The 27,704-nt window shown below is 37.7% G+C and overlaps 1 protein-coding gene across 1 annotated transcript in view; it reads left to right on the top strand.

Moving 5' to 3' along the window:
• The window catches only part of LOC126237005 (GRIP and coiled-coil domain-containing protein 2-like), a 323,096-nt gene that overhangs the window by 24,610 nt on the left and 270,782 nt on the right, over positions 1-27,704 (top strand). The window contains exon 3 of the mRNA XM_049946730.1: positions 17,330-17,403. Coding sequence (XP_049802687.1) covers positions 17,330-17,403 — 74 coding nt within the window. The remainder of the gene's footprint in view (positions 1-17,329; positions 17,404-27,704) is intronic.

Consider the following 27,704-nt stretch of genomic DNA (forward strand, 5'->3'; position numbering starts at 1 on the left):
CTTAATGTCAAATATCTAACTCATTAATGCACTTGTAAAGTAATGCTGTTTTATTAATGGGAATTTTATTTCGTAAAGAATCAGAGGTGGTGGGTTCACTGTTTTATACTGTTTGAAATCTAAATATTTGAGAACTTCTATTATCGGAAAGTTGCTAATGTTACTCAGAACATGAATTTTTCAATCACTGGACAGCAATCTGTATCAAGTAACACTATTGCATCAGGTTCTTTTTGCAAGAAATAATGATTCGTTGTAATTTCTCACTGATGTTAGACGATTTTCAGAAAGAGCAGATAGATTGTGAGTCATTGAAATTTAAAAAAGTTGCAAGAAATGAATGTTGTCAGAGAGAACCAGAAGAATTTACCTTGCTATCCGTAATATCTGCACTGTCAGAGTAGAGGAAGGCTAAATATGTTATCTATAGTTTTCTTTGTTTAACATCAATTTTTTGGGAGGTGTTCCAAATATCAGAAGTTGCAGTTTGCGCATAAAGGAAAGGTCAAACTTTTTGTGACAAGTATATATTGTCAGCTAATAATAATAATAATAATAATAATAATAATAATAATAATAAGAGACATGGAACACTTCTGGAGCAGCATATGGTCAAACCCGGTACAACATAACAGGCATGCACGGTGGATACAAGCAGAAACAGATACATACAAGATGATACCACAAATGCCTGAAGTGATAATTTTGCAACATGAAGTCACCCGAGCAATTAATTCTACGCACAATTGGAAAGCCCCTGGAAATGATAAAATAGCAAATTTCTGGCTAAAGAAGTTCACCTCAACACATTCACATCTAACTAAATTATTTAACAGTTACATTGCAGACCCATACATATTCCCTGATACACTTACACATGGAATAACTTATCTGAAACCTAAAGATCAAGCAGACACAGCAAACCCAGCTAAATATCGCCCCATAACATGCCTACCAACAATCTACAAAATATTAACTTCAGTCATTACACAGAAATTAATGACACATACAACACAGAACAAAATTATAAATGAAGAACAAAAAGGCTGCTGCAAAGGAGCACGAGGATGTAAAGAGCAACTGATAATAGATGCAGAGGTGACATATCAAGCTAAAACTAAACAAAGGTCTCTACACTACGCATACATTGATTACCAAAAAGCTTTTGATAGTGTACCCCACTCATGGTTACTACAAATATTGGAAATATACAAAGTAGATCCTAAATTGATACAGTTCCTAAACATAGTAATGAAAAACTGGAAAACCACACTTAATATCCAAACAAATTCAGATAATATCACATCACAGCCAATACAGATTAAGCGTGGAATATACCAAGGAGACTCATTAAGTCCTTTCTGGTTCTGCCTTGCTCTGAACCCACTATCCAACATGCTAAACAATACAAATTATGGATACAATATTACTGGAACATACCCACACAAAATCACACATTTGCTATACATGGATGATCTAAAACTACTGGCAGCAACAAATCAACAACTCAACCAATTACTAAAGATAACAGAAGTATTCAGCAATGATATAAGTATGGCTTTTGGAACAGACAAATGTAAGAAAAATAGCATAGTCAAGGGAAAACACACTAAACAAGAAGATTACATATTGGTTAACCACAGCGACTGCATAGAAGCGATGGAAAAAACAGATGTCTATAAATATCTAGGATACAGACAAAAAATAGGAATAGATAATACAAAGATTAAAGAAGAACTAAAAGAAAAATATAGACAAAGACTAACAAAAATACTGAAAACAGAATTGACAGCAAGAAACAAGACAAAAGCTATAAATACTTATGCCATACCAATATTGACCTACTCATTTGGAGTAGTGAAATGGAGTAACACAGACCTAGAAGCACTCAATACACTTACACGATCACAATGCCACAAATATAGAATACATCACATACATTCAGCAACAGAAAGATTCACATTAAGCAGAAAGGAAGGAGGAAGGGGATTTATCGACATAAAAAACCTACACTATGGACAGGTAGACAATTTAAGAAAATTCTTTCTAGAACGAGCAGAAACTAGCAAAATACACAAGGCAATCACTCATATAAATACATCGGCTACACCACTGCAACTTCATAACCACTTCTACAACCCTTTAGATCACATAACATCAACAAATACGAAGAAAGTAAATTGGAAAAAGAAAACACTACATGGCAAGCACCCGTATCATCTAACACAGCCACACATCGATCAAGACGCATCCAACACTTGGCTAAGAAAAGGCAATATATACAGTGAGACAGAAGGATTCATGATTGCAATACAGGATCAAACAATAAACACCAGGTATTACAGCAAGCATATTATTAAAGATCCCAATACCACAACAGATAAATGCAGACTTTGTAAACAACAAATAGAAACAGTAGATCACATCACAAGCGGATGTACAATACTAGCAAATACAGAATACCCCAGAAGACATGACAATGTCGCAAAAATAATACATCAACAGCTTGCCTTACAACATAAACTCTTAAAACAACAAGTCCCTACATACAAGTATGCACCACAAAATGTACTGGAGAATGATGAATACAAATTATACTGGAACAGAACCATTATAACAGATAAAACAACGCCACATAACAAACCTGACATCATACTCACCAATAAAAAGAAGAAATTGACACAACTAATCGAAATATCCATACCCAATACAACAAATATACAAAAGAAAACAGGAGAAAAAATTGAAAAATACATCCAACTGGCTGAGGAAGTCAAAGACATGTGGTATCAGGATAAAGTTGACATCATACCAATTATAGTATCAACTACAGGAGTCATACCACACAATATCCACCAGTACATCAATGCAATACAGCTACATCCAAACACATATATACAACTACAGAAATCCGTAATTATTGATACATGTTCAATTACCCGAAAGTTCCTAAATGCAATATAACACATACCGTACAGTTAATAGGAAGTGACGCTTGATCAAGGTCCGCGTCATATTCCATTCTCAACCAGACTTAACGTCTGAGAAAGTAAAGAAATAATAATAATAATAATGTTCTGCCAGTCATAAAAGGCGACGAAAAGAACAAACCACTAATAGGGCTAACCCCCCTTTTAGTGTGATGAGTTGGTTGAGGACAGAACTAAAGAAGCCTCGGACAAGCGCCGTCATGGTCGGGGACGACGCTTGAACCCTATGCCCGCCCACAATGGTAACGACACTGCTAGCCAACTGGAAAATGATTTAAATCCAAATAGAGGTGTTTTGCAGGAAAACAAAGGCAGAGGATGAGATGGTCAGATGAAGTTAATCGACACCTCATGTTCTGTTATTACCAAGCAACAAACCTAGGAACCAACACAACTGGATACAGATCACAAGTATACACAACATTTATTACCAGATACCCAGAATTAAAATTTTTAACAGAACAACGACTAGCTGATCAGATCCGTGTAATAATCAAAAATAACAGGATACCCCAGTCAGAATTAGAAAACATCAAACAACAAGTACAACAAATACTGGAACAAAATAATGTGCAAACAGAAGAAGAGGAAAATAGAGTAATGGACTCAGACATCCCAGAGCAAACAAACAAAGAACAACACGCATCAATTAAACAATCAGAGGAAAACGAAATCTTGCGACAGCCACCAGAACAAGCACAAATAGAACACGAAGTGACACACATGTTAGATATAGAAGAAAAATTTCAGCTGACATATATAGAATACAAAGACACAAATACAGACATTAGACCATTCTTGCATAGACTGCCAAGTAACCCACAAGTCGAAACAACAATAAAAACTATCAACACAATCATACACAACAAAATAAATGAATATACAACTATGGAAGAGTTACAACTACTGGTTTATATAGGAGCACTCACTACACTAAATATACACACTAGGCAGAGATCAGAACCAACCAACACACAGAAGAAACCCACAAAACCAGCATGGCAACACAGGCTACAGATCAAAATAGAAAAACTGAGAAAAGACATCGGACAGCTAACACAATTTATAAGAAATGAAATGTCAGAAAAAAAAACGAAAAAGGTTAGGTAAAATATCACAAGAAGAAGCGATAGAGCAATTAGATGAGAAGAAGCAGAAATTACAAGCATTGGCCAAACGACTTAGGAGATACAAAAAAAGTGAAAATAGAAGGAAACAAAACCAAACATTCAACGCAAACCAAAAGAAATTTTACCAGACAATAGATAACACACACATTAAAATAGACAATCCACCAAACATAACAGACATGGAACACTTCTGGAGCAACATATGGTCAAACCCGGTACAACATAACAGGCATGCACGGTGGATACAAGCAGAAACAGACACATACAAGATGATAACCACAAATGCCTGAAGTGATAATTTTGCAGCATGAAGTCACCCAAGCAATTAATTCTACTCACAATTGGAAAGCCCCTGGAAAAGATAAAATAGCGAATTTCTGGCTAAAGAAGTTCACCTCAACACATTCACATCTAACTAAATTATTTAACAGTTACATTGCAGACCCATACACATTCCCTGATACACTTACACATGGAATAACTTATCTGAAACCAAAAGATCAAGCAGACACACCAAACCCAGCTAAATATCGCCCCATAACATGCCTACCAACAATATACAAAATATTAACTTCAGTCATTACACAGAAATTAATGACACATACAACACAGAACAAAATTATAAATGAAGAACAAAAAGGCTGTTGCAAAGGAGCACGAGGATGTAAAGAGCAACTGATAATAGATGCAGAGGTGACATATCAAGCTAAAACTAAACAAAGGTCGCTACACTACGCATACATTGATTACCAAAAAGCTTTTGATAGTGTACCCCACTCATGGTTACTACAAATATTGGAAATATACAAAGTAGATCCTAAATTGATACAGTTCCTAAACATAGTAATGAAAAATTGGAAAACCACACGTAATATCCAAACAAATCACATCACAGCCAATACAGATTAAGCGTCGAATATACCAAGGAGATTCATTAAGTCCTTTCTGGTTCTGCCTTGCTCTGAACCCACTATCCAACATGCTAAATAATACAAATTATGGATACAATATCACTGGAACATACCGACACAAAATCACACATTTGCTATACATGGATGATCTAAAACTACTGGCAGCAACAAATCAACAACTCAACCAATTACTAAAGATAACAGAAGTATTCAGCAATGATATAAATATGGCTTTTGGAATAGACAAATGTAAGAAAAGTAGCATAGTCAAGGGAAAACACACTAAACAAGAAGATTACATATTGGATAACCACAGTGACTGCATCGAAGCGATGGAAAAAGCAGATGCCTATAAATATCTAGGATACAGACAAAAAATAGGAATAGATAATACAAATATTAAAGAAGAACTAAAAGAAAAATATAGACAAAGACTAACAAAAATACTGAAAACAGAATTGACAGGAAGAAACAAGACAAAAGCTATAAATACCTATGCTATACCAATATTGACCTACTCATTTGGAGTAGTGAAATGGAGTAACACAGACCTAGAAGCACTCAATACACTTACATGATCACAATGCCACAAATATAGAATACATCACATACATTCAGCAACAGAAAGATTCACATTAAGCAGAAAGGAAGGAGGAAGGGGAGATATCGACATAAAAAACCTACATTATGGATAGGTAGACAATTTAAGAAAATTCTTTATAGAACGAGCAGAAATCAGCAAAATACACAAAGCAATCACTCATATAAATACATCTGCTACACCACTGCAATTTCATAACCACTTCTACAACCCTTTAGATCACATAACATCAACAGATACGAAGAAAGTAAATTGGAAAAAGAAAACACTACATGGCAAGCACCCGTATCATCTAACACAGCCACACATCGATCAAGACGCATCCAACACATGGCTAAGAAAAGGCAATATATACAGTGAGACGAAAGGATTCATGATTGCAATACAGGATCAAACAATAAACACCAGGTATATTATTAAAGATCCCAATACCACAACAGATAAATGCAGACTTTGCAAACAACAAATAGAAACAGTAGATCACATCACAAGCGGATGTACAATACTAGCAAATACAGAATACCCCAGAAGACATGACAATGTTGCAAAAATAATTCATCAACAGCTTGCCTTACAACATAAACTTGTAAAACAACACGTTCCCACATACAAGTATGCACCACAAAATGTATTGGAGAATGATGAATACAAATTATACTGGAACAGAACCATTATAACAGATAAAAAAACACCACATAACAAACCTGTCATCATACTCACCAATAAAAAGAAGAAATTAACACAACTAATCGAAATATCCATACCCAATACAACAAATATACAAAAGAAAACAGGAGAAAAAATTGAAAAATACATCCAACTGGCTGAGGAAGTCAAGGACATGTGGTATCAGGATAAAGTTGACATTATACCAATTATACTATCAACTACAGGAGTCATACCACACAATATCCACCAGTACATCAACGCAATACAGCTACATCCAAACATATATATACAACTACAGAAATCCGTAATTATTGATACATGTTCAATTACCCGAAAATTCCTAAACGCAATGTAACATATACCGTACAGTTAAAAGGAAGTCACGCTTGATCAAGGTCCGCGTCACTTTCATTTCGAACCAGACCTAAGGTCTGAGAAAGGAAAGAAATAATAATAATAATGCTCTCAACCCTTGACAGATCTTTCTGCATTGGCATTTTGATGGTGTGCATGTTGATCTCTTTGCTGATGCCATTAGTTTCTGACTTGATTTCCCAGTGCTAATGAACTTCGTTTCAAACTTTTTGTATCAGACTAAAATCTAAACTGGACACAGGGAATCAAACAAATAGTCTCCATGCGAGCAGTGGTAAGTAATTGAGAGAATCGTTGTACCAGTATATGTTTGTGCCTTGGCTACAGCAAAACATGCACTTAATCTCAACATTGACTTTCCTGTTGTGCATCTGCCCTTAAAGTCATTACTTACAAGGAACCCCTTGAGTGTAAGGTCACAAGTTTAATCTTTAATAAGGCTTATTTGAAAATGTAATGTTCAGAGTTGTGACAGGAAAAAATATTAGCTGTTAATGACTCACCATGTGCATCAGGAGGGCAGCATAAAATGGGTGTGTGGGAGTTGTAGAGATCAAGAAATGTTAAAAACAAACCATTAACTTGCACCACGAACACAAATGAAAAATGACGCACCGTAGTGGTCACAGAGGTTCGCACCATGAAAATTGAAGGCGAACTCCTTGGAAGCTACAAACTGCGCAGGATGTTCAGATAGGTAGCCACCATTAAAGAATCCCTATAGAATCATATTGGTGTAACTGGGTGATGAGGACTGATGGAATGTGATGACATGGAACCAAATATGAAACAGTTTGTCATGGAACTTCCGATAGTGTGATAGTATGTTTTATAGGCACAGAGAAAAACAAATATACAGAGGCTGAATTTGTCCAGTGGCTCCAAGTGGAATGAATTGCAATGTCACACCCTTTCAGGAGGGATAGTTTGCTCTAAACAAGTATGATTTTTTATTTGCAGACAGGAATCAAGAAAAAACAAGTTTTTTGACCAGCTATTGGCCAAAAGCAGTGCTCATACCATAGTTGTTGTTCTGATGCGCATTTTCTCACTCTTGCTTGCTGTGACATTTAAATATTTCTTATTGTCATTGCAAGATTATGAACATCATAGGGGCAGAGCACCTCCAACTTTTCACAACACGGTAAATAACTTTCCAACCAATTTACCATCCAGATTAACGCTTGGCATAACCATATATCAATATGTTAAGGCATTGATGTTACTTGACCGTGATACAACTCTCTTGGTACCTCTAGTTTCCAGGGTTCCTTTCATATGTTTCCTCTTCAAATCTCAGTTGGTCAGAAATGCAACCATCCACTGCGTCCCTTGAAATCACTGTAATCTATTTTGTGCACATCAAATTGTGTTAATGTAGGAGTTCAGTATTGTGCACATCCTGTAAATTTTGTCAAGCATTCTTGAAATGCACAAACAACAGTTTTTGTAACAAGTGCTCTATTTACTCCCTTAAACATTTGTAGTACTGCTTATGCCAGGGTGGGCCAGAAATTCTGCACGTGTGCGGTGCTCCTGCACATGTGCAACTTCCGGGTCACAGCGTGCACGCTGCAGCCATCAGCGTTCATGTAGTGCATGTTTCTACGCGCAGAAGTTGCTTTATCCACTTGCTATACTCTGTACCGGTGCGTTCTAGTGCTCTTTCCACAGCTTGCAAGCCAACCATGGGAAGGTATTTTGCGTATTAAACATTTAAAATACTGTCACAGTCTACTCATTGAGACGTCTACTTTTATGTTAACAGTTTAACCCAGTAAGACAAGTAATACAGTTAACATCTGTGGGTTTTTATTAAGGCAGCTTGACTGACAGCACGTAAATACGCGTAATGTTTTTGATCTAGTATTTAAGAAAGAGAGCACTTAGCGACTTCCAGCGAACCTTATTCATGATTTCAAATAACATTAAACTAATGCAAGGTTTCCTATAACTAATTCTCGGTGCCCTCAGTTACACCCACATAATTTCTGTTTCACTGACCTCTGTCAGAATGATAACCGCAGACCTCTCGATGATCACCTGTTATTTCAATACCATTATTGCTATATATTTCATCAGTTCCGTCTGAAAGCTGCATAATAACCGACAATTAGATGAAAGTTATGTTTTATCGACTTCAGCTGAGCGTAGCCCTTCACACATTAAAAAAAAAAATCCTAAATGTAAGTATACATTGGAACAATCAGTTTAATGACCAATTTTCCTGATAATGTAACATGGAGCAGAATGAGGCAATAATGCACAGTTAGTAAACAATAAGTTTTAATCATGAAAGGAATAGATCCAAACACGTTTGGAGAAATGATATAGTTAATATCGGGCACAAAAGCATGGCTCATTGACAAACGCAAACAGTTGGGAAGATTTTCATCACTTATGCTTGATCGAAACCTTGATTTTCATCACCAAGAAAAATCTTTCACAAACATTTGTCGACCCGAACATGGACATAACTCTCGCGGCGTCTCGGTGCAGGCGTGGAAATTCTTGTTGTGAAAAATTTTCGTAGAACTCTTTTGTACTTCGCACTGCAAAGAACTTGTACTTCAGTCTTGTATTGCACTGTAGGTCGATCATTTCCATCTGTAGATCATTCGGAGCATCTTCAACTGATGACGAGAACGGTCGAGCAAAGTGAAGAATGACAGAAGACAAACTTGTAACATCTGCAAATCGTGCTCGAATTTGTTTCTTAATTTTTACGATTATTGACACGAATTCTTGAAATCTAGCACTTTCATGGACCAGTCCAAGAGTCAGGAAATGTGCAGTGTTTTCTGTCAATAGCTGCTGGCTCTCCCAAAGTGCAAGCTTCCTTTCAAAGGCATATACTTTTTCCAACATGTCAGAAATTAAATTATTTTCACCTTGCAAACTGACGTTCAGGCTGTTCATATGAGACGTAATGTCCACGAGAAATGCAAGGTCTGATATCCAACAAGGGTCTTCCAACATAGGTTCACTTTTTTCCTTCTCATGTAAGAATGTTACTATGACCAAACAAAAATCAAAAAATATTTTCAGCATTTTACCTCGACTGAGCCAGCGTACTTCGGTATAGTAAGGTATGTCGCCGTACTCCACTCCTAATACCTCCAAGAACCGCCGAAATGTGATGCGTAAGCCCATGTGTCTTCAGATAGTTTACAGTACTCACAACAATGTGCATGGCGTTTGCTAACATTATTGATTTTGCACAAAGTGCCTCTCGATGCAGAATGCAGTGAATCCCATACAACGTCTCGTCTGTGCGCCCTAGCTTTTTGTGCATCCGTGCTACGAGTCCTCTCTGATGGCCTTGCATTGATGGTGCTCCATCTGTGGTCACTGAGACTAACCGATTCCAGTCCATACTGACACCATCAATCGCTTGCTCAACAGCTTGGAGTAAGTCCGCACTTGTAGTAGTCTCTTTCAAAAGTACTAAGTCCAAAACGTCCTCTGTTACACAAAGTGCGTTATCGACACCTCGTATGTATATCACAACCTGGGATGTATCTGTAAGATCTGTTGCTTCATCGAGCGCAACAGAGAAAGCAACAAAGTCTTTAGCCTTATTTATTAGATGACTGTGCACATCGGCGGCCATAGCACTGATACGTCTTGTCACTGTTTGTTTGGATAGACTGATTTCTTGAAACCTGCTAACGTTTGTGGGACACACAAGTTCTGCAGCGTCAATCAGACATCCTTTCACAAACTCCCCTTCGGAAAAGGGTTTCCCAGATTGTGAAATTCTAAATGCGATTTTAAAACTTGCTCGCAGTGAAGATTTAATGTGGTTGTCATTCTGGAATATTTAAAATAGTACATTGTACAGCATACAGTAAAATAGACATAAATGTAACACAAGAAACTAAGAGTTCAAGAAGTATCAGTTACTTTGATGTACAGTAAAATTGAGTTGATGTGTCTCATCCATTTTCTTAAGGACATTTGATTTTGCTTGCCGTTCTTCACTGTTGAGTACACTACACTCGTCTTTGTGATATGTATTGTAGTGTCTTTCAATTGAAAACTTACACTGTCCGCCTATTATTCGGTGGCACAGCAAACACTGAGTTTTCGCCAATGGCTACAAAAAAGAATTGCAGTTCCCAGTCATTTTTAAACGACTGAGAACATAGATCTCCCATCCTTTGCTTTTTCACAGTACCTGCCATTTCTTAGTACTTCTCTGTTAAGGTTATGGTCACCAGGGGTAAACAAGACTGGGTATGTTGCGCTCTTGCTTGTACCACATAAACAGGGAAGTGGATCCGACGCCGTTCATTTAGGACACATGTCTAATAACAGATGTCGCTGTCGCACACGTGCACACATGTGCAGCACTTTCGCACGTCTGCACACTGTGCAGCGTTTGGCCAGCCCTGGCTTATGCACTACACGGCCATTTTGCTGCATACTTATTTGAAATCTGTTCATAATTTTTTTTATTTTTTTTTATTATTATTATTTTTTTTTACTATGCTGCATGTACGTAATTGTGTTTAGTACCCACTCCTTGGACATATGTCCTTTACTACACTTAACCGGAGACGGGGTTTGTAACTTCCTGTCTGACAAGGATAATGAACTACACGGCTTGACACCTGTTTTAGTATCACTTACACTTGTTAAACACTTGTTGTCATCATGTACATTGTCCGTACAGTTGAGTGTGTACATCATCACACATTCTGCAGACCCATCTTGAAGAAACACTTCTATTTTGTCTGCCACTTCATTTTCACTCTGCGAAATTCCTTGGATTGCTTTCTGATGAAATGCCAACTTCGGAAACTGTTGTTGGAGATATAATGCAGTGCTTGCTTTGTTTTGTTTATAAATTGTGATTGTTCTGCTTTGTATCAACACCTCTAGTATTGTAGCAGTGTTGTGTGCTACTCATCGAGCAAGCAGTTAAGCTATGCTGTATAGCCTCATGCTATGCTCACCATTGGGTATCTCCAGTCCCATCCTCCTGTTGTTAGTAGCCAATATTGTGGATACCTGGTAGAAAATATGTTGGGCACTGTAAACATCATTAGGGGTTCCTTTGATAGTGAAAAGAAGGTACTGATTTCCTTTCTAAAAACAATTTCTCTGTTTCACCACACCTGTATCACACTATGCATTGCTCAAAAGGGAGCTGCTAAAATGTGTGCAGCAGAATGAAATGGTTTTGCAGAGCTAGTGTTTTATCATTGAAGTACAGGAAGAGATATTGTTTAATGCCCCAGTGATGGTGAGGTCATGAAAGATTAAGTGCAACTTTTATTGAATGTGGGTGGGGCAGCATATGAGTGTGGCCTTTTCATAGGGATTGTCTTTGCATTTGGCTAAAGTGATTCAGAAAAACCATGAAAACATAAATCTGGATCACTGGATAGTGAACCTCCCTTTCTCCTGGTTGCAAGTTCAGTACCGTAACTGCATCACAATTTCACTTTGTTTGACTATTAAGACGGCGCTAACAATATTGTCGATTGTATCACAGGTATCATTTATTCTGGCCCTGATATGTCAGTGTAGAAGTCTTTAGTTCAGCATTAGAGACCTGTGTCTGTAATTAAATTATTAATGTTGCTCTGCCCTGCCGGCACCAATGCTAAAGTTTCTTTGGAGACCAAATACAGTGATGAGCTTAGATTAGATTAATACTTGTCTCATAGATCATGAATACCATACTTTGTAATGATAATACTTTACATACTCCTCCTTTTTTTTTTTTTTTAATAGTAATTTATATCTAAAAATTCATCAATTGAGTAGAAGGATTCGTCTTTCAAAAATTCTTTTAATTTGTGTTTAAATGTTGGTAGGCTATCTGTATGATTTTTAATGCTATTTGGTTATTGACCAAAAAATTTTGTAGCAATATAATTCACCCATTTCTGTGCCAAAGTTAGATGTAACACAAAGTAGTGAAGATCAGCCTTTCTCTTAGTGTTGTATCTATGCATATTTCTTTTGAATTGGAATGGATTGTTAATAATAAATTTCATAAGCAAATATAGTTTGCTACAATACAATTTGACCACATGCTACAATGCTAATGTGCTCAGTAACTCGTATAATAATGCATTATCGATCTGTGGTCACACTCCAGAGAACAACACTGCCGAAATGCGATGTGCCAAACTGTTTCTTCTAAAACTGAATTTAGCAGAAAATATGTTATTTTTTAAGATGTTAATGGAAATCAACTAATTCCATGTATGAATATGAGTAAATTAAAGTTATATTATTTATTGTTCTTTCTCTAGCCTCACAATTGCTACTTGCGTTTGTTGATATTTTGGATTTGATCAGAAAAAATGAGTTTGAAGTTTTTTGTATTTCCTCTTTTTGGCTGGATGTCGTAGGGACCACGGCCATTCACTATTATAAGAAAATGAAAGGGGTCTACAGCCGTCCTTATAATCTTATTTATTGTGTAGTTGGCATTGATGGTTGGTGTGCTGACATCACAGTTACAGATAGTCTGCGTAAACCAGTTATGTTGGCCATTGATGCAGTGTATACATGGTTCGTGATAACCCCTTCAATATCAACTAAAGGCTGAAGGTGGCCCCTTGAAGTGCCAAAACTGTTAGCTACAAAATAAAACAGATCATAAGGATGGTTGTAGGTGTTTATTTTCCTACGTTGAGTTTTAAGATTTCAGGGACATTAATCAGATTATCCTCCCATACGTTTTTGGTCTGAGAAAGAATATTTATTATTAATGTTTATTAGAATTTATAGTTGTTAAAGCTTCTCACATGCCCTGGTCCCAAGAGAGCACACTGTCTGTCAAGATAGGAAATTAGTCCATAGTATTCAACATGAACTGAGGTGACTACAAAAGCAGTGGAAACCATTCTCATTTTGGTGTATATCTGGCTTAAAATTAATGTTATAGCCAAGGAAACTTGACTAAGGAAGATGAGCGTCACACAGAGCAAAAATCACTGGAAACAAAAGGCTATAGTAACTGTCAGAGACCTGACTGTGCCACGCCTCCTTCCCAGAGATGGCATGATATGGTTCTGCCCACTGGCAGACAATTTTTTACTTCACAACTAATGTGTTGCTTGTGGTGTACAGAACTCCTTATGGTATGTGACTGAAATTATGTCAGACAGTAGAGTGGCTAAATACTTACACTCTGTTTAAGCAATGTAGAGACAAATTCGGGTTTTGAAGGTGTGTGTGTTATGTCTGAGCTCATAATTGTGCCTTCTGTTGGAGAAGTGGAGATAACGTAAAAAGTTCATACAGTGTAGATTGACCATCTACACGATCTGATAAGAAATATCTGGACACACCTATGTAATGCAGAATTTCCCAGTAGATGTCACGAGATGTGAAGTGAACTTGCCAGTATAAAAGGAGGCAAGGAGTGTTGTGTTGTCAGTAGAGAAGCTGTAATCACAGTATGGATCAGTTATGAGAGCACAATATCTTTGAACGTAGACTAGTCATTGGATGTCACACGAGTAACAGACCCGTCAGGGATGTTTCAACGCTTCTAAAGCTGCCCAGGTCGACTGCTGGTATTGTGATTTTCAAGTGGAGAAGCGAAGGAATAGCATGTACTGATGGACACGAGCCATTTAGCATTGTGGAGGGTGATTGTAAAGTTCCAAAGTGCTACTGCCAGGCCAGTTAGGATAATGACTGTGTGTAGATTATATAGTATATCTAAAAACAAAGATGATGTGACTTACCGAACGAAAGCACTGGCAGGTCGATAGACACACAAACAAACAAACATACACACAAAATTCAAGCTTTCGCAACAAACTGTTGCCTCATCAGGAAAGAGGGAAGGAGAGGGAAAGATGAAAGGATGTGGGTATTAAGGGAGAGGGTAAGGAGTCATTCCAATCCCGGGAGCAGAAAGACTTACCTTAGGGGGAAAAAAGGACGGGTATGCGCTCGTACACACACACACATATCCATCCACACATATACAGACACAAGCAGACATATTTATTGGTCTTTAAATATGTCTGCTTGTGTCTGTATATGTGTGGATGGATGTGTGTATGTGTGTGTGCGAGTGCATACCCGTCCTTTTTTCCCCCTAAGGTAAGTCTTTCCGCTCCCGGGATTGGAATGACTCCTTACCCTCTCCCTTAAAACCCACATCCTTTCGTCTTTCCCTCTCCTTCCCTCTTTCCTGATGAGGCAACAGTTTGTTGCGAAAGCTTGAATTTTGTGTGTATGTTTGTCTTTGTTTGTGTGTCTATCGACCTGCCAGCACTTTCGTTCGGTAAGTCACATCATCTTTGTTTTTAGATATATTTTTCCCCTTGTGGAATGTTTCACTCTATTATATTAATATGATTATATAGTATAATAGAGGGAAACATTCCACGTGGGAAAAATATATCTGAAACAAAGATGATGTGACTTACCGAACGAAAGCGCTGGCAGGTCGATAGACACCCAATCTGTTACCCCCGGAAACCATCCATGTAACCATTGATGCCACTTCCTTATACACAAATATTCCGCACGTCCAGGGCCTCGCTGCGATGGAGCACTTCCTTTCACGCCGATCACCTGCCACCCTACCTAAAACCTCTTTCCTCATCACCTTAGCCAGCTTCATCCTGACCCACAACTTCTTCACTTTTGAAGGCCAGACATACCAACAATTAAAGGGAACAGCCATGGGTACCAGGATGGCCCCCTCGTACGCCAACCTATTCATGGGTCGCTTAGAGGAAGCCTTCGTGGTTACCCAGGCCTGCCAACCCAAAGTTTGGTACAGATTTATTGATGACATCTTCATGATCTGGACTCACAGTGAAGAAGAACTTCAGAATTTCCTCTCCAACCTCAACTCCTTTGCTTCCATCAGATTCACCTGGTCCTACCCCAAATCCCATGCCACTTTTCTTGACGTTGACCTCCACCTGTCCAATGGCCAGCTTCACACGTCCGTCCACATCAAACCCACCAACAAGCAACAGTACCTCCATTATGACAGCTGCCACCCATTCCACATCAAACGGTCCCTTCCCTACAGCCTAGGTCTTCGTGGCAAACGAATCTGCTCCAGTCCGGAATCGCTGAACCATTACACCAACAACCTGACAACAGCTTTTGCATCTCGCAACTACCCTCCCGACCTGGTACAGAAGCAAATAACCAGAGCCACTTCTCATCCCCTCGAACCCAGAATCCCCCACAGAAGAACCCCAAAAGTGCCCCACTTGTGACAGGATACTTTCCGGGACTGGATCAGACTCTGAATGTGGCTCTCCAGCAGGGATATGACTTCCTCAAATCCTGCCCTGAAATGGGATCCATCCTTCATGAAATCCTCCCCACTCCACCAAGAGTGTCTTTCCGCCGTCCACCTAACCTTCGTAACCTGTTAGTTCATCCCTATGAAATCCCCAAACCACCTTCCCTACCCTCTGGCTCCTATGCTTGTAACCGCCCCCGGTGTAAAACCTGTCCCATGCACCCTCCCACCACCACCTACTCCAGTCCTGTAACTCGGAAGGTGTACATGATCAAAGGCAGAGCCACATGTGAAAGCACCCACGTGATTTACCAACTGACCTGCCTACACTGTGATGCATTCTATGTGGGAAAGACCAGCAACAAACTGTCCATTCGCATGAATGGACACAGGCAGACAGTGTTTGTTGGTAATGAGGATCACCCTGCCCTGTGGCTAAACATGCCTTGGTGCACGGCCAGCATGTCTTGGCACAGTGTTACACCGTCCGGGTTATCTGGATACTTCCCAGCAACACCAACCTATCCGAACTCCGGAGATGGGAACTTGCTCTTCAATATATCCTGTCTTCCCGTTACCCACCAGGCCTCAATCTCCGCTAATTTCAAGTTGCCGCCACTCATACCTCACCTGTCATTCAACATCATCTTTGCCTCTTCACTTCCGCCTCGACTGACATCTCTGCCCAAACTCTTTGTCTTTAAACATGTCTGCTTGTGTATGTATATGTGTGGATGGATATGTGTGTGTGTGCGAGTGTATACCTGTCCTTTTTTCCCCCTAAGGTAAGTCTTTCCGCTCCCGGGATTGGAATGACTCCTTACCCTCTCCCTTAAAACCCACATCCTTTCATCTTTTCCTCTCCTTCCCTCTTTCCTGATGAGGCAACAGTTTGTTGCAAAAGCTTGAATTTTGTGTGTGTGTTTGTGTTTGTTTGTGTGTCTTATCGACCTGCCAGCACTTTCGTTCGGTAAGTCACATCATCTAGATATATGATTATATAGTATATATGACTGTGAGTGGTGTTACAGTGCTTTGGTTTATGTTCATCTTTCTGTCCCAGTTATGCCCAGAAGTTATTCAACATTTTTAAGTAAAGTGCTTGCCTTAGTATGAGTATATGCGAGAGTATAAGTGGAAATGAGAATGACTGAATTTGTTAAAAACACGATTTTTTTCTGAATTGTGGTAATTTTAATATATGATTCGCATGTCGTAATTACTGGCTTATGGCTCCAATGGCGACTTCACTGACATCCCACTAACTTGATGCATGTGGCCTTAATTTGTGTATTGAATATTACAGTGCTGAGTTTGCTGCTTAGTGCATTGTTGGGAATACTTTAGATATCCATTGAAATGTTATGTTCATCGTATGCAACAGTCTTTTTCAAATTTTCCAGATGCGAATGAGGAAATACAGCGCCTGAAAGAAGAACTAGCAAAATATGAGGGAACAACAGAAATGAAGTCAAAGGTATTAACAACAGCATTCAAATGCACCACTATGTAAAAAAATTATGATATTGTCTCTTACCATTATTGTGTTTTCATTTTATTAGACTGTCATTTATAAAGCTCTCGCATCATTCTGCACTGTGTGTTTCACTCTTCCATTCTTTGTGTCAATTTCTTCATCAACACACACATAACAGTATATTGTACATGCTACCAATCTACACTAAACAATTACACTTAGGTATGGCACTTAGTTTCACAAGGTGATAAAAATTGTCCTTATAAGCAGTTGAACAATGCTGGTTAATGTTGCCATAAGATTTCACATTGCTTGTTAATAATATAGGCACTGCTAGTTGCTAGTGATCATCGATAAGATGGGTAGGAGAATAAGCAGAAAACACAATATGTGGTCTTTATTGACAAAATCTTGGTTTTGTCAGTTGTGCAATATCACAGATAAAGAATCGAATTTATTACTGGAATATATATTTTTGCTATTGTAAAGGAGTTGACTTATGTAGGCTTCATTTAAATTGATGAACTGGAGTACAACCCAATGAAATTTTTGGCTTGTCATGGTTTATCACTAGTGGAAATTCATCCAAAGTTAATGAGGGCTTGGAGTCTGCTCTTTCATTTTCAGCATTTAAGAAATGGCTGATTTAAAATACACCACACTTGGATTGTAGATAATCCAAGACAAGGGCACCCGAAAAATAGCAATGAAGGAGAAATAGACTGAGAAAGTTGAAAATGTAGTAGTTGAAAGATCATGTGGTTGAATGAAGGTGTGTGATATTGTTGCTGCCACAAGCAGTTTTGTGTGTTTATTTGTTCGATGTTGTGCTCTGTTACCTAGTATTCGACAACATACTATATTATTATGTTTACATATTCACATTAGAATGAAAAATTTCACTATATTAACAAATAACTAATATATTACTACCAATACCATCAGCATATTACTGCTACAGGACTACTACTTTTACAGCTATCCTCCTGTGCTGTAAGCATATGAAAGGTTGCAACTGATTTTGCGCACCGATTTGTTACTGTGAGTGAACTGTGTGAGCGATAGTTTCCGCCAGAAATGAAGCAGCAATGAAAGCAGTGGATGGGAAACTAGTGGCCCTGCACCAGAAAAGGCAAACTCTGTTTCGACTATTAGAAAGTTGAGGGCTCAAGTCTTCTGTTATGCAAAAAGGATTCCTCTTAATTATTAACTTACACAGGTTAAAAAATTTATCAACAAGAGAATGCACATGCCTAAAAAATTATTTTGGCAATGGGAAACTGGAGAGATCTGAAGTCGACATTGCTGTACATCCATAATACGGAACTTGACCTTCTTACATACAACAGTAGTGTGACCTTTTTGAAAATATTGCCTTAAGTTTCCATATCTCACATTGCTTTGATGATTATGCTACACGAGCATATTTCTGTGAACTCTGATATCGTTCCCAGAATAGGATTTTCACTCTGCAGCGGAGTGTGCGCTGATATGAAACTTCCTGGCAGATTAAAACTGTGTGCCCGACCGAGACTCGAACTCGGGACCTTTGCCTTTCGCGGGCAAGTGCTCTACCATCTGAGCTACCGAAGCACGACTCACGCCCGGTCCTCACAGCTTTACTTCCGCCAGTATCTCGTCTCCTACCTTCGAAACTTTACAGAAGCTCTCCTGCGGACCATGCAGAACTAGCACTACTGAAAGAAAGGATATTGCGGAGATGTAGCTCAGCCACAGCCTGGGGGATGTTTACAGAGTGAGATTTCCACTCTCCAGTTGAGTGTGCACTGATATGAAACTTCCTGGCAGATTAAAACTGTGTGCCAGACCAAGTAGTAGTTTCATATCAGCGCACACTCCCCTGCAGAGTGAAAATCTCATTCTGGAAACATCCCCCAGGCTGTGGCTAAGCCATGTCTCCGCAGTATCCTTTCTTTCAGGAGTGCTAGTTCTGCATGGTCCGCAGGAGAGCTTCTGTAAAGTTTGGAAGGTAGGAGACGAGATACTGGCAGAAGTAAAGCTGTGAGGACCGGGCGTGAGTTGTGCTTCGGTAGCTCAGATGGTAGAGCACTTGCCCGCGAAAGGCAAAGGTCCCGAGTTCGAGTCTCGGTCAGGCATACAGTTTTAACCTGCCAGGAAGTTTCTGATATCGTTATTTGTAAATAGCTGTCAAAGGTGTTTGATACCGTAACAGACATTTAGATCTACACATCTTCCTTTTTGTGGTTGCTGTGTTTGAACACCCCTTTTACTTTCACCTCTGATAAGAGCATTATCTAATGGCATGTAAATGTCCGTTGCATCCAGTGGACCACTAGAATGCAATGGTTTAAACATATGGTTTCCATTATATTGTGGTTTTACTCTCCATATTATCTCTGTCAAAACAAGGTTGATACAAAATTTTATGTTTTTATGTGGTGTCTCAACTAGTAAGTGGGGGGGGGGAGTGGGAGGGGGAGGGGGGGGGGCCTCACACTCCCGGTGCAAACTACTTTCGATGAAGTGATTTATAAGGAAGTTGTGCATATTTGTCACCCCACATTTATACATACAGATCAGAAAGATCATTCAGATATGTTTTACCATACAGCTGAAGCAGAACTAATAATCTGAATAAGGGCAAATTGTTAATTGTCAGTTTCATAGCTTTTCATCACCAGATCTACTATAGAGAAGTGATGCCAATGTCTGTAAATTGATTCTGTATTTTTTCACCCCTTTTGGTTGCCGAAGGAAAAAGTAAGTACAGTATCATCTACTGTTACTTCAGTATTTTCGGAGATCTCCCCTTCCCCCCAAAAAAGTATTGTGGTATTCCTGGAAGAGGTACCTATGGCTGACTGCTCCTGTGTGGTACTGAATTTAGGTACAAGTTGATTTAGTAATTTATTCTGTACAATATTTTATAGACTATAAGACAGTACGTAGTATAAGATGCACCTTAATTTTTAATCAATTTTTTTAAATAACATTTTTACCATTTTTATTATTAGATTGCAAAGCCAACTAAAAAAAACTATTAGTTTATAAAACCGAACTGACCTATAAAATCTTTGAAAATCATCATCTTAATGTTGTTGTTCTTCTTCCTCTTCCTCATCATTTTGGCCTCTACATATATAAGATGGTTTTCACTGCCATCAAAAGTGTTGGTACTTTCTTGAAAGAATTAACAACTATGTCTTCCCTCACATTCGACGACGACTGTTTTATCCACTGACACAGTTGTTTGATTGTAGATTATTTTAAAGCTCGCTTTGGCATGAATTCATGTTGTGTTTCATCCATCACCCATTTGTGCCATTCCTCTCCCGTATACACTTTAAATGGATTATTTGTTGAGACATCAATATGTTGTTATTCAACATCAAAAGAAAGCCAGTGTAGTACTAAACCAAATAATGAATATGGATGAAACTCTTCTGACAATTGATGTGCCAAGTAACAGAACTGTTGCCATGAAAGGTGCTAAAAGCGGAACTATAAAAACAAGTGGACATAAAAAGATACACAACACTGTCATACTTTCATGTTGTGCTGCTCTGTTTCCATGTTCTTATGTATGTGCTATTACTTTCAATTTATAGCCCACATTATATGAATATCTTTTATTTTGTCCATTATGAAACTAGCTACTAACAGAAATATTAAACTGTTCGCAGTAATAAAAATAACCTTCAGTTCAAGTTCACCGGCTCTGTAGACTGCAATGACACATCACAGGCAAGAAAGTGTTCTGTGTTTATGGTGATGGTGCGGGAGAGAAACAGTGTTAGCAAGCTTGTGAATCCCCGCAACTCGTGTTCATCGCATCAGGACACTGCTGTTGCCAGTTGAATCCAGTGTTGCCAGACAGAGAGAGGCATTGGATTATGGTCATTTTTAAGACTGACAGGAATATTAAACCAAACACAGGATATTTTTATATTAATTTTGAGTATAATGTGCACCTAAATTTTGGAGGCAATTTTTTAGAGAAAAAAATGCGTCTTATAGTCCATAAAATACAGTATGTTGTCAGTGGATGGACTGAAATAAATTTTATCATTTTACTACTGAGTGAGTGATGTTCAGCAGCAGATGCAGCACTACAGACATAGTAGTTTGATGCAGCAATCACTCGTAAATAATTCTATATAAATGCTCTGATAGCCTATAAGTTGCCATTGCTGTGAAACTATCAAGAGTTAAATTTGGGAGAAACTGCACAACAGGAGGGTGCTGTATAGAAACAAACACCTCTTAATTTATGGTGTAGGCAGCAGTGTAGTTCCAATCCCCTGCTTCCAGCTAAAGTTTTCAGTTTTTTTTTCCAGTAGTTGTAAGGCATATGCTGGAACTGGTAAGCCCCTCCCATTTATTCCCAATTGGAATTCTCCAGCTGTTTCATTATCAGCTTGTCTGGTTATTGGCTGAATAGAACTATGACTCTTTAATGGGACAGATATCAAAGAGCCCACTCCACTCGAACAGATATCAAAGAGCCCTCTCTACTCTGAGAAGTTGCGAATGAAAAGAAAAATTAAAAAAAGAGCATAAATTGATCTTTTCACAAGAGTTTAACACTGAATATAATTCCTAGCTGCCCCTTAGCTCTGTATGCAAATTTCGAAACCGACAATAAGACTGTTTGGGTTATCCTTGTGATATATTGTTGCTACTTCAACTTGATGCCCAACCACACCTTGTCTGTGAAGTATGGATAGTACAGACAGAGTTTAGCATTGAGAACCACTCAAGAAACCGATATCATGCATGAAAACCTTTTCTTTCTTCTGTCAGTGTAGCATATACTTGGTACCATCAGTGGAAATGTTTGTAAAATGGCCATTGATATTCTCATGCCAGCTTAGTGAAGTATTTTGAATCATTTGTGTGTAAAATATGAGACATAGTTTAAAATTCAGTTCTGAGACATAGTTTGAAAATTCAGTTCTTTGATGCCAGCTATCCATAAAAGCATTACAACTGTCCTTAGCTCTCACGTTGAGGTATCTGCCTTAACAATCACAAGAGTGTTGAAACAGTACTTTGCAGCTGTAGTGCCACCTTACCTATGTGGGGCAGCACTCTTCTCGTGCAATTGTCAGTTCAAATCCCGATGCTTACCAGTGGTGTTTTAAGTTAGCTATTTACTTATGGGAATTGAGTTCTGCCTTATAACAATGAACCACAAAATCTTATTACTCAGACATTTTTCAGCATATTTATGCCATCATTAGGGGTCATATTTTATTGAGGTCTTAATCTCTAGAATGTTAGATTTGTGAGATCTTCATTGAATGGTTAGACAGTTTGTCATATTTCGTTGCACTGTCCTGGTCCTCTGTATGTTTATCTCTTGTAGGTAAGAGACACAAAAACATACTGTTTTACTGAACAGCATTAGCAAGTTAAAAAAGAAGAAGAAGAAGAAGAAGAAGAAGAAGAAGATGCTTTTCGAGATATGTAGAAAGCAAATTTGTCATGAAATTACAGCTTTTTTAATAGATCTGATGGAAGTGAAGGAAATGTAATACAATAGGATCTGTAGTAGAATTAACGAAAGAATATTCCTGATATCTGGCTGAGAAGTGCAAATGGGTACAGTTGAAAACAGTTGCAGTCCATGGAGCTGCAACAATGTTGAGGCATTGCCATTGGGACACATACAAAGCCAAGCTCATTGCAACTGTAAGGAATCTTATTTCACAAATTCTACTATAGGACAGCTATTTATAGGGTATCTGGGAGACAGAAATTTCACCAAAATTGGGACAATGCTTGCATTGTTTTATTTACTTCTTGAGACAAAAGACCATACATGGAATAAGAACAATAGAAGTATCAGCATCCTCTCCAAAACACACGAAGCACATGTGAAAATATTCCCCGACAACCTTAGAAAAGAAACATTGAATTTTAATCAAGGAATGGACAAACTAGCTTCAGAAATGAATGGCCCATGTGCAAGCTATGGGCAAAATTATAAACTGGACCAACAACTTCATCAGGATAGAGGAGTGAAAGAGGAGTCGAGGAAGGAATTACATATCGCTAAAACTATTCTGATCACCAATAGAAGAACTTTTCAGATTCCTAAAGTGCCGCCGGCCGGGGTGGCCGAGCGGTTCTAGGCGCTACGGTCAGGAACCGCGCAACCGCTATGGTCGCAGGGTTGAATCCTGCTTTGGGCGGGATGTGTGTGATGTCCTTAGGTTAGTTAGGTTTAAGTAGTTCTAAGTTCTAGGGGACTGATGACCTCAGCAGTTAAGTCCCATAGTGCTCAGAGCCATTTGAACCTAAAGTGCCAAAAATTGTAGTGGCATGACAAGGACTTAAAAATAATGTGTGCGTTAATAATAACATCAATCACATTGCAGTGACCCATTGATCTTTACACACCATATTAGGTGCTACTCATCACTCGTGAGCTGCTACTTCTGCAATGCTTAACTCGTACAACAGGTGCACACCACCGTTTCAGAGATAAATATATTTAGGTTGCAGGTTAGTATTTGATAGTTGGTCGTCGAGGGCTTAAGCTTTTGATCATTAATAGTAGATTCAATGTTCAAGATTTGAAAATAGCTTTAGCAGAGTTGTGTTTATCCACTGATACATTACCTCACGTATATTAACTTAGTTTGAGCTTGATGCAGTTTACTATCTCTGATCTGTTGATAATTCAGTTTTGAAAGTACCCAGAACCAACTTACAACATAACTCAAGCAAGCTTTACAATCAGTTATAGATAAATGTTTTCAGCTTGAAGATATGAGGTCCAAAGTGCACACACAAAGTTTTTACAAAAATAGAGCTTTGTGGAAGTCCAATTTCTAGCCAATACACAAATCTCATAGCTCTGAACTGATTTTTTAACAAAGTCTCAACATCCTGTATTTTCTGAGGGGAAAAAAAAAGTACCCAATAGTGTCTGTCTGACAGTTGTAGAGTTTGTAATTAGTTTGAAACTAGAATCAGAACATAATGAGCAGATATTGAATGCACTACATATAAAATTATGACCTATTCCAACTTCATGGACTTTGTTATCATCACTTTCATTAAGTACATTCCAGTGGCTTGAGTTTTATATAAAACTGCCGATATACCTCCGATTACGAAATACTACTACTACTACTACTACTACTATGTACATGATGTAGACACTAAATTACACTGGCAGCTCTAGATAACAACTGGGCAGCACAGATCAAAGGAATTACGCTTTTGGCCCACTTGCAAATGAATATCAGAAAAATCAATGCACCAGCTTTTCATGAATTTTTATGTACACAACGTGGGCCTTCGGATATAGATAACACTGGTTCACTATAAGATCAACAGATATCAGAAGCATGCATGCTACAATGTCAGAACAATAATGGTGTGCTTTATACCCTTGTGGTTCTCAGCACCTTATATTCTTTCATCATAATTCTTTCCTAGGTATGACAACACTACATTAATATTGACTCTTTCGTAATCTGTAGTTTCCAGTGATATTAGTATTGTTTGCTTACGCTTCACTGTAGTCACAAAGATAATCTGTTTGTTATTTACGATCTGTCACTTGCATGTTTCTTTTATCGTTAAATTCTTGTTTTTTCATTACAGAATAGAAATAAAGTCAGTCTAGCCTTGTAAAAAAATCCCCTAAATAACACTTGCACTCAAATATCATGAAATAAAGTCAACTCAAACTCAGTTGTGTAATTACAATAATTCAGATATATTACTATTCCTTATCAGTTCTTGCGATACATATGATAAGTGACACATCAGCCTAGAAGAAATTTCACTCAATCTAAAAGAACTTCGCTGTAGAACAGTAATTCATAAAATTGTTCTTCAGATAGAATTTAAAATTTTTAAATACTTTTCTTCACTTTTTAAATCTTTATTTCATAAGTATTACAAATTCAAATAATATAGCTATATCTCAAACATTAATGAAGTGTATTAATAGCTTCCGACTTATCATGACCGAAACTGAACATAAACTCAGGACATCGTTTAACATATTTTACAGTTCAGAGTGCAGATTTCTTTTGTTATCGTTATTCATGCAGGGTCAGGTGAGTTACTTCAGGATTCTCCTTTGGAAAATGACTTACAATTTGACACCAGTGTAGCCCTGCAATGATGACAGCTTCTTGACAGGAAGACTGTTCCTTCCGTCACTGCCATGTCCCACACCCATAACATGAAACTTAAGAAATAACAGAAATTTTTAGAGCATCATGTAATTAAAATATATGAAATCTTTCCCATTTTATTAATATTATGAAACATGTGTATGTATTGTCCATATAATGTATGGCAGAGGATTTTCTGTTCCAAATCATTTTGATAAAAGAATTGTTCAAATTATCTACAGAACATGTAACTAACTATCATATGTTTGTCATTTTCATTTTACTTACATCATTGTAACCTGCTACTGTTTGTGTCTAATGCTGATGAACTTCCAACATCTAATGGAAAAAGTAATAGAAGAAGTTCGAAACACAGTTTTAACATCAATTGCAATAACTCTAAAATAATGTATAATCAGCTCTAAAGAGTAGTAGAAATAAACAATTCACATCAAAGAACCAGTCCACGAGTTTTTAAATATAGGCCAGTTGAAGACAATGACTGAATGGGTAACAAAATAATAGCTTACTGGTGGACAGTGGAGAGGTGCATATTGGGAATTAGGGAAGACAGGAAAACTAACAATGGGGTTAGGGAAGAGCCTAGAGTGAAAAATGTAATTCTCACTGTAATGGAAATGAGTAGGAATCGAGTGGGATCTTTGTCCAAGCAACTGGATGGTAATCTGCCAGGAAGTTTCATATCAGCGCACACTCCGCTGCAGAGTGAAAATCTCATTCTCAAACTGGATGGTAGTTGGACCAAGAATGTTCCTTGCTGGAGTCCACGAGATATGACCATCATCCATCCACTCATACATCATGTTCCATAAATCTCATAATGAAGGAGAGTCTTTATGGTTGTGGAAGGGGGTAAGTTGTATATTCATAGGCAAAAGTAGTCACTGCAAGCAACTTCTGTAAAGTTTACCAACAACAAATTGTAACTAGTGTTCATCCACTCTTCAGTGACCTCCTTTGTTATGTGCAGTTGGATGATCGTTAATAGTAATAAATGTTCATGGAGTAAAAATATTGGCTGAGTCTAGTGGTAGTTTTAAAGAAAAAATACTCATCTGGTTTTTGAGGATCTCCTTCAATCTGTTGCTTGAATTTCTTCTGTCTGGAACCAGATTCTCTTGTAGATCTGGAAACCTCATAGGGCGATGTGTTTGTTGAATAATGTAGACTGGTCAATCCAAATAAAGTAGTCCAATAAAAATTAAGTTGGTTACTTGACCATATTTAAATATTTTAATTTCTTTATATGTCATTACCCTATAATTGAGAAGTTCGAAACAGTTTTTAAAAAATTTTCACCTTTCACCTTTACTGAATGGCAGCCATTTTTGTTTGTAAGGGCGCAATGATGTTTCAGTTTAGAGACGTTAGCAAAAATATAAATATCTCTGCACTGGTTTACAATATTGCAATTGACATGATTGTTTTTAGAAAAGTGTCCTTTACAACATTGTCTATTACGCAAAATACCCTAAATTCAAAAATAACCCGTCAAAATGACCCAAAGTTTGGTATCCAAATTTTCAAAAAATTCACATTTTAGGCCCAAAAATAACGAACCAAGAGTAATTTGTAAGAGTCTACTTTTTTTCCTATAGTTAGGTATCATACACTACTAGCCTCATATAGAGCAAGAAGACTTATAAATGTTTCCTCAATTTTTTATGAATTTTTGAAATTTGAAAATTTTCATTTTATGTTAAGTTTGGGGTTAGTAATGTCAGGTGGGACTGAATATAAGAATATGATTTTTGCACAGTTTGTACACCTATATGATAGCAACTTAATGTAAAAATTTCAATACTGATATCTGACTGTGAACAAAGATACGAATTTTTTAAAATGAGGAGATAATTCATCTTACTCTACAACTGATCTTACGGCTGTTGCCTATTCATGTGCAATATTGGCAGGATATAATCAATTATTATTGAAGTAAGGTACTGAATTATGTGCAAAAAGTGGAAAAATCACTGAAATAAACATTTATATTATTGTGATGTACTTAAAATAAATATTTTCAATTTACATCCTTCGAGATGTGACTGTTCCTAAACCTGATCGTGCAAACTTATTCTTTCAACCTCTGCAAGCCACCACTGTCCATCATACACACATGCCACTATGTCATTCAATGTTAAAGACAGAGATGTAATT

This window comes from Schistocerca nitens, chromosome 2 (assembly GCF_023898315.1).
Source record: "Schistocerca nitens isolate TAMUIC-IGC-003100 chromosome 2, iqSchNite1.1, whole genome shotgun sequence".
Taxonomy (NCBI): domain Eukaryota; kingdom Metazoa; phylum Arthropoda; class Insecta; order Orthoptera; family Acrididae; genus Schistocerca; species Schistocerca nitens.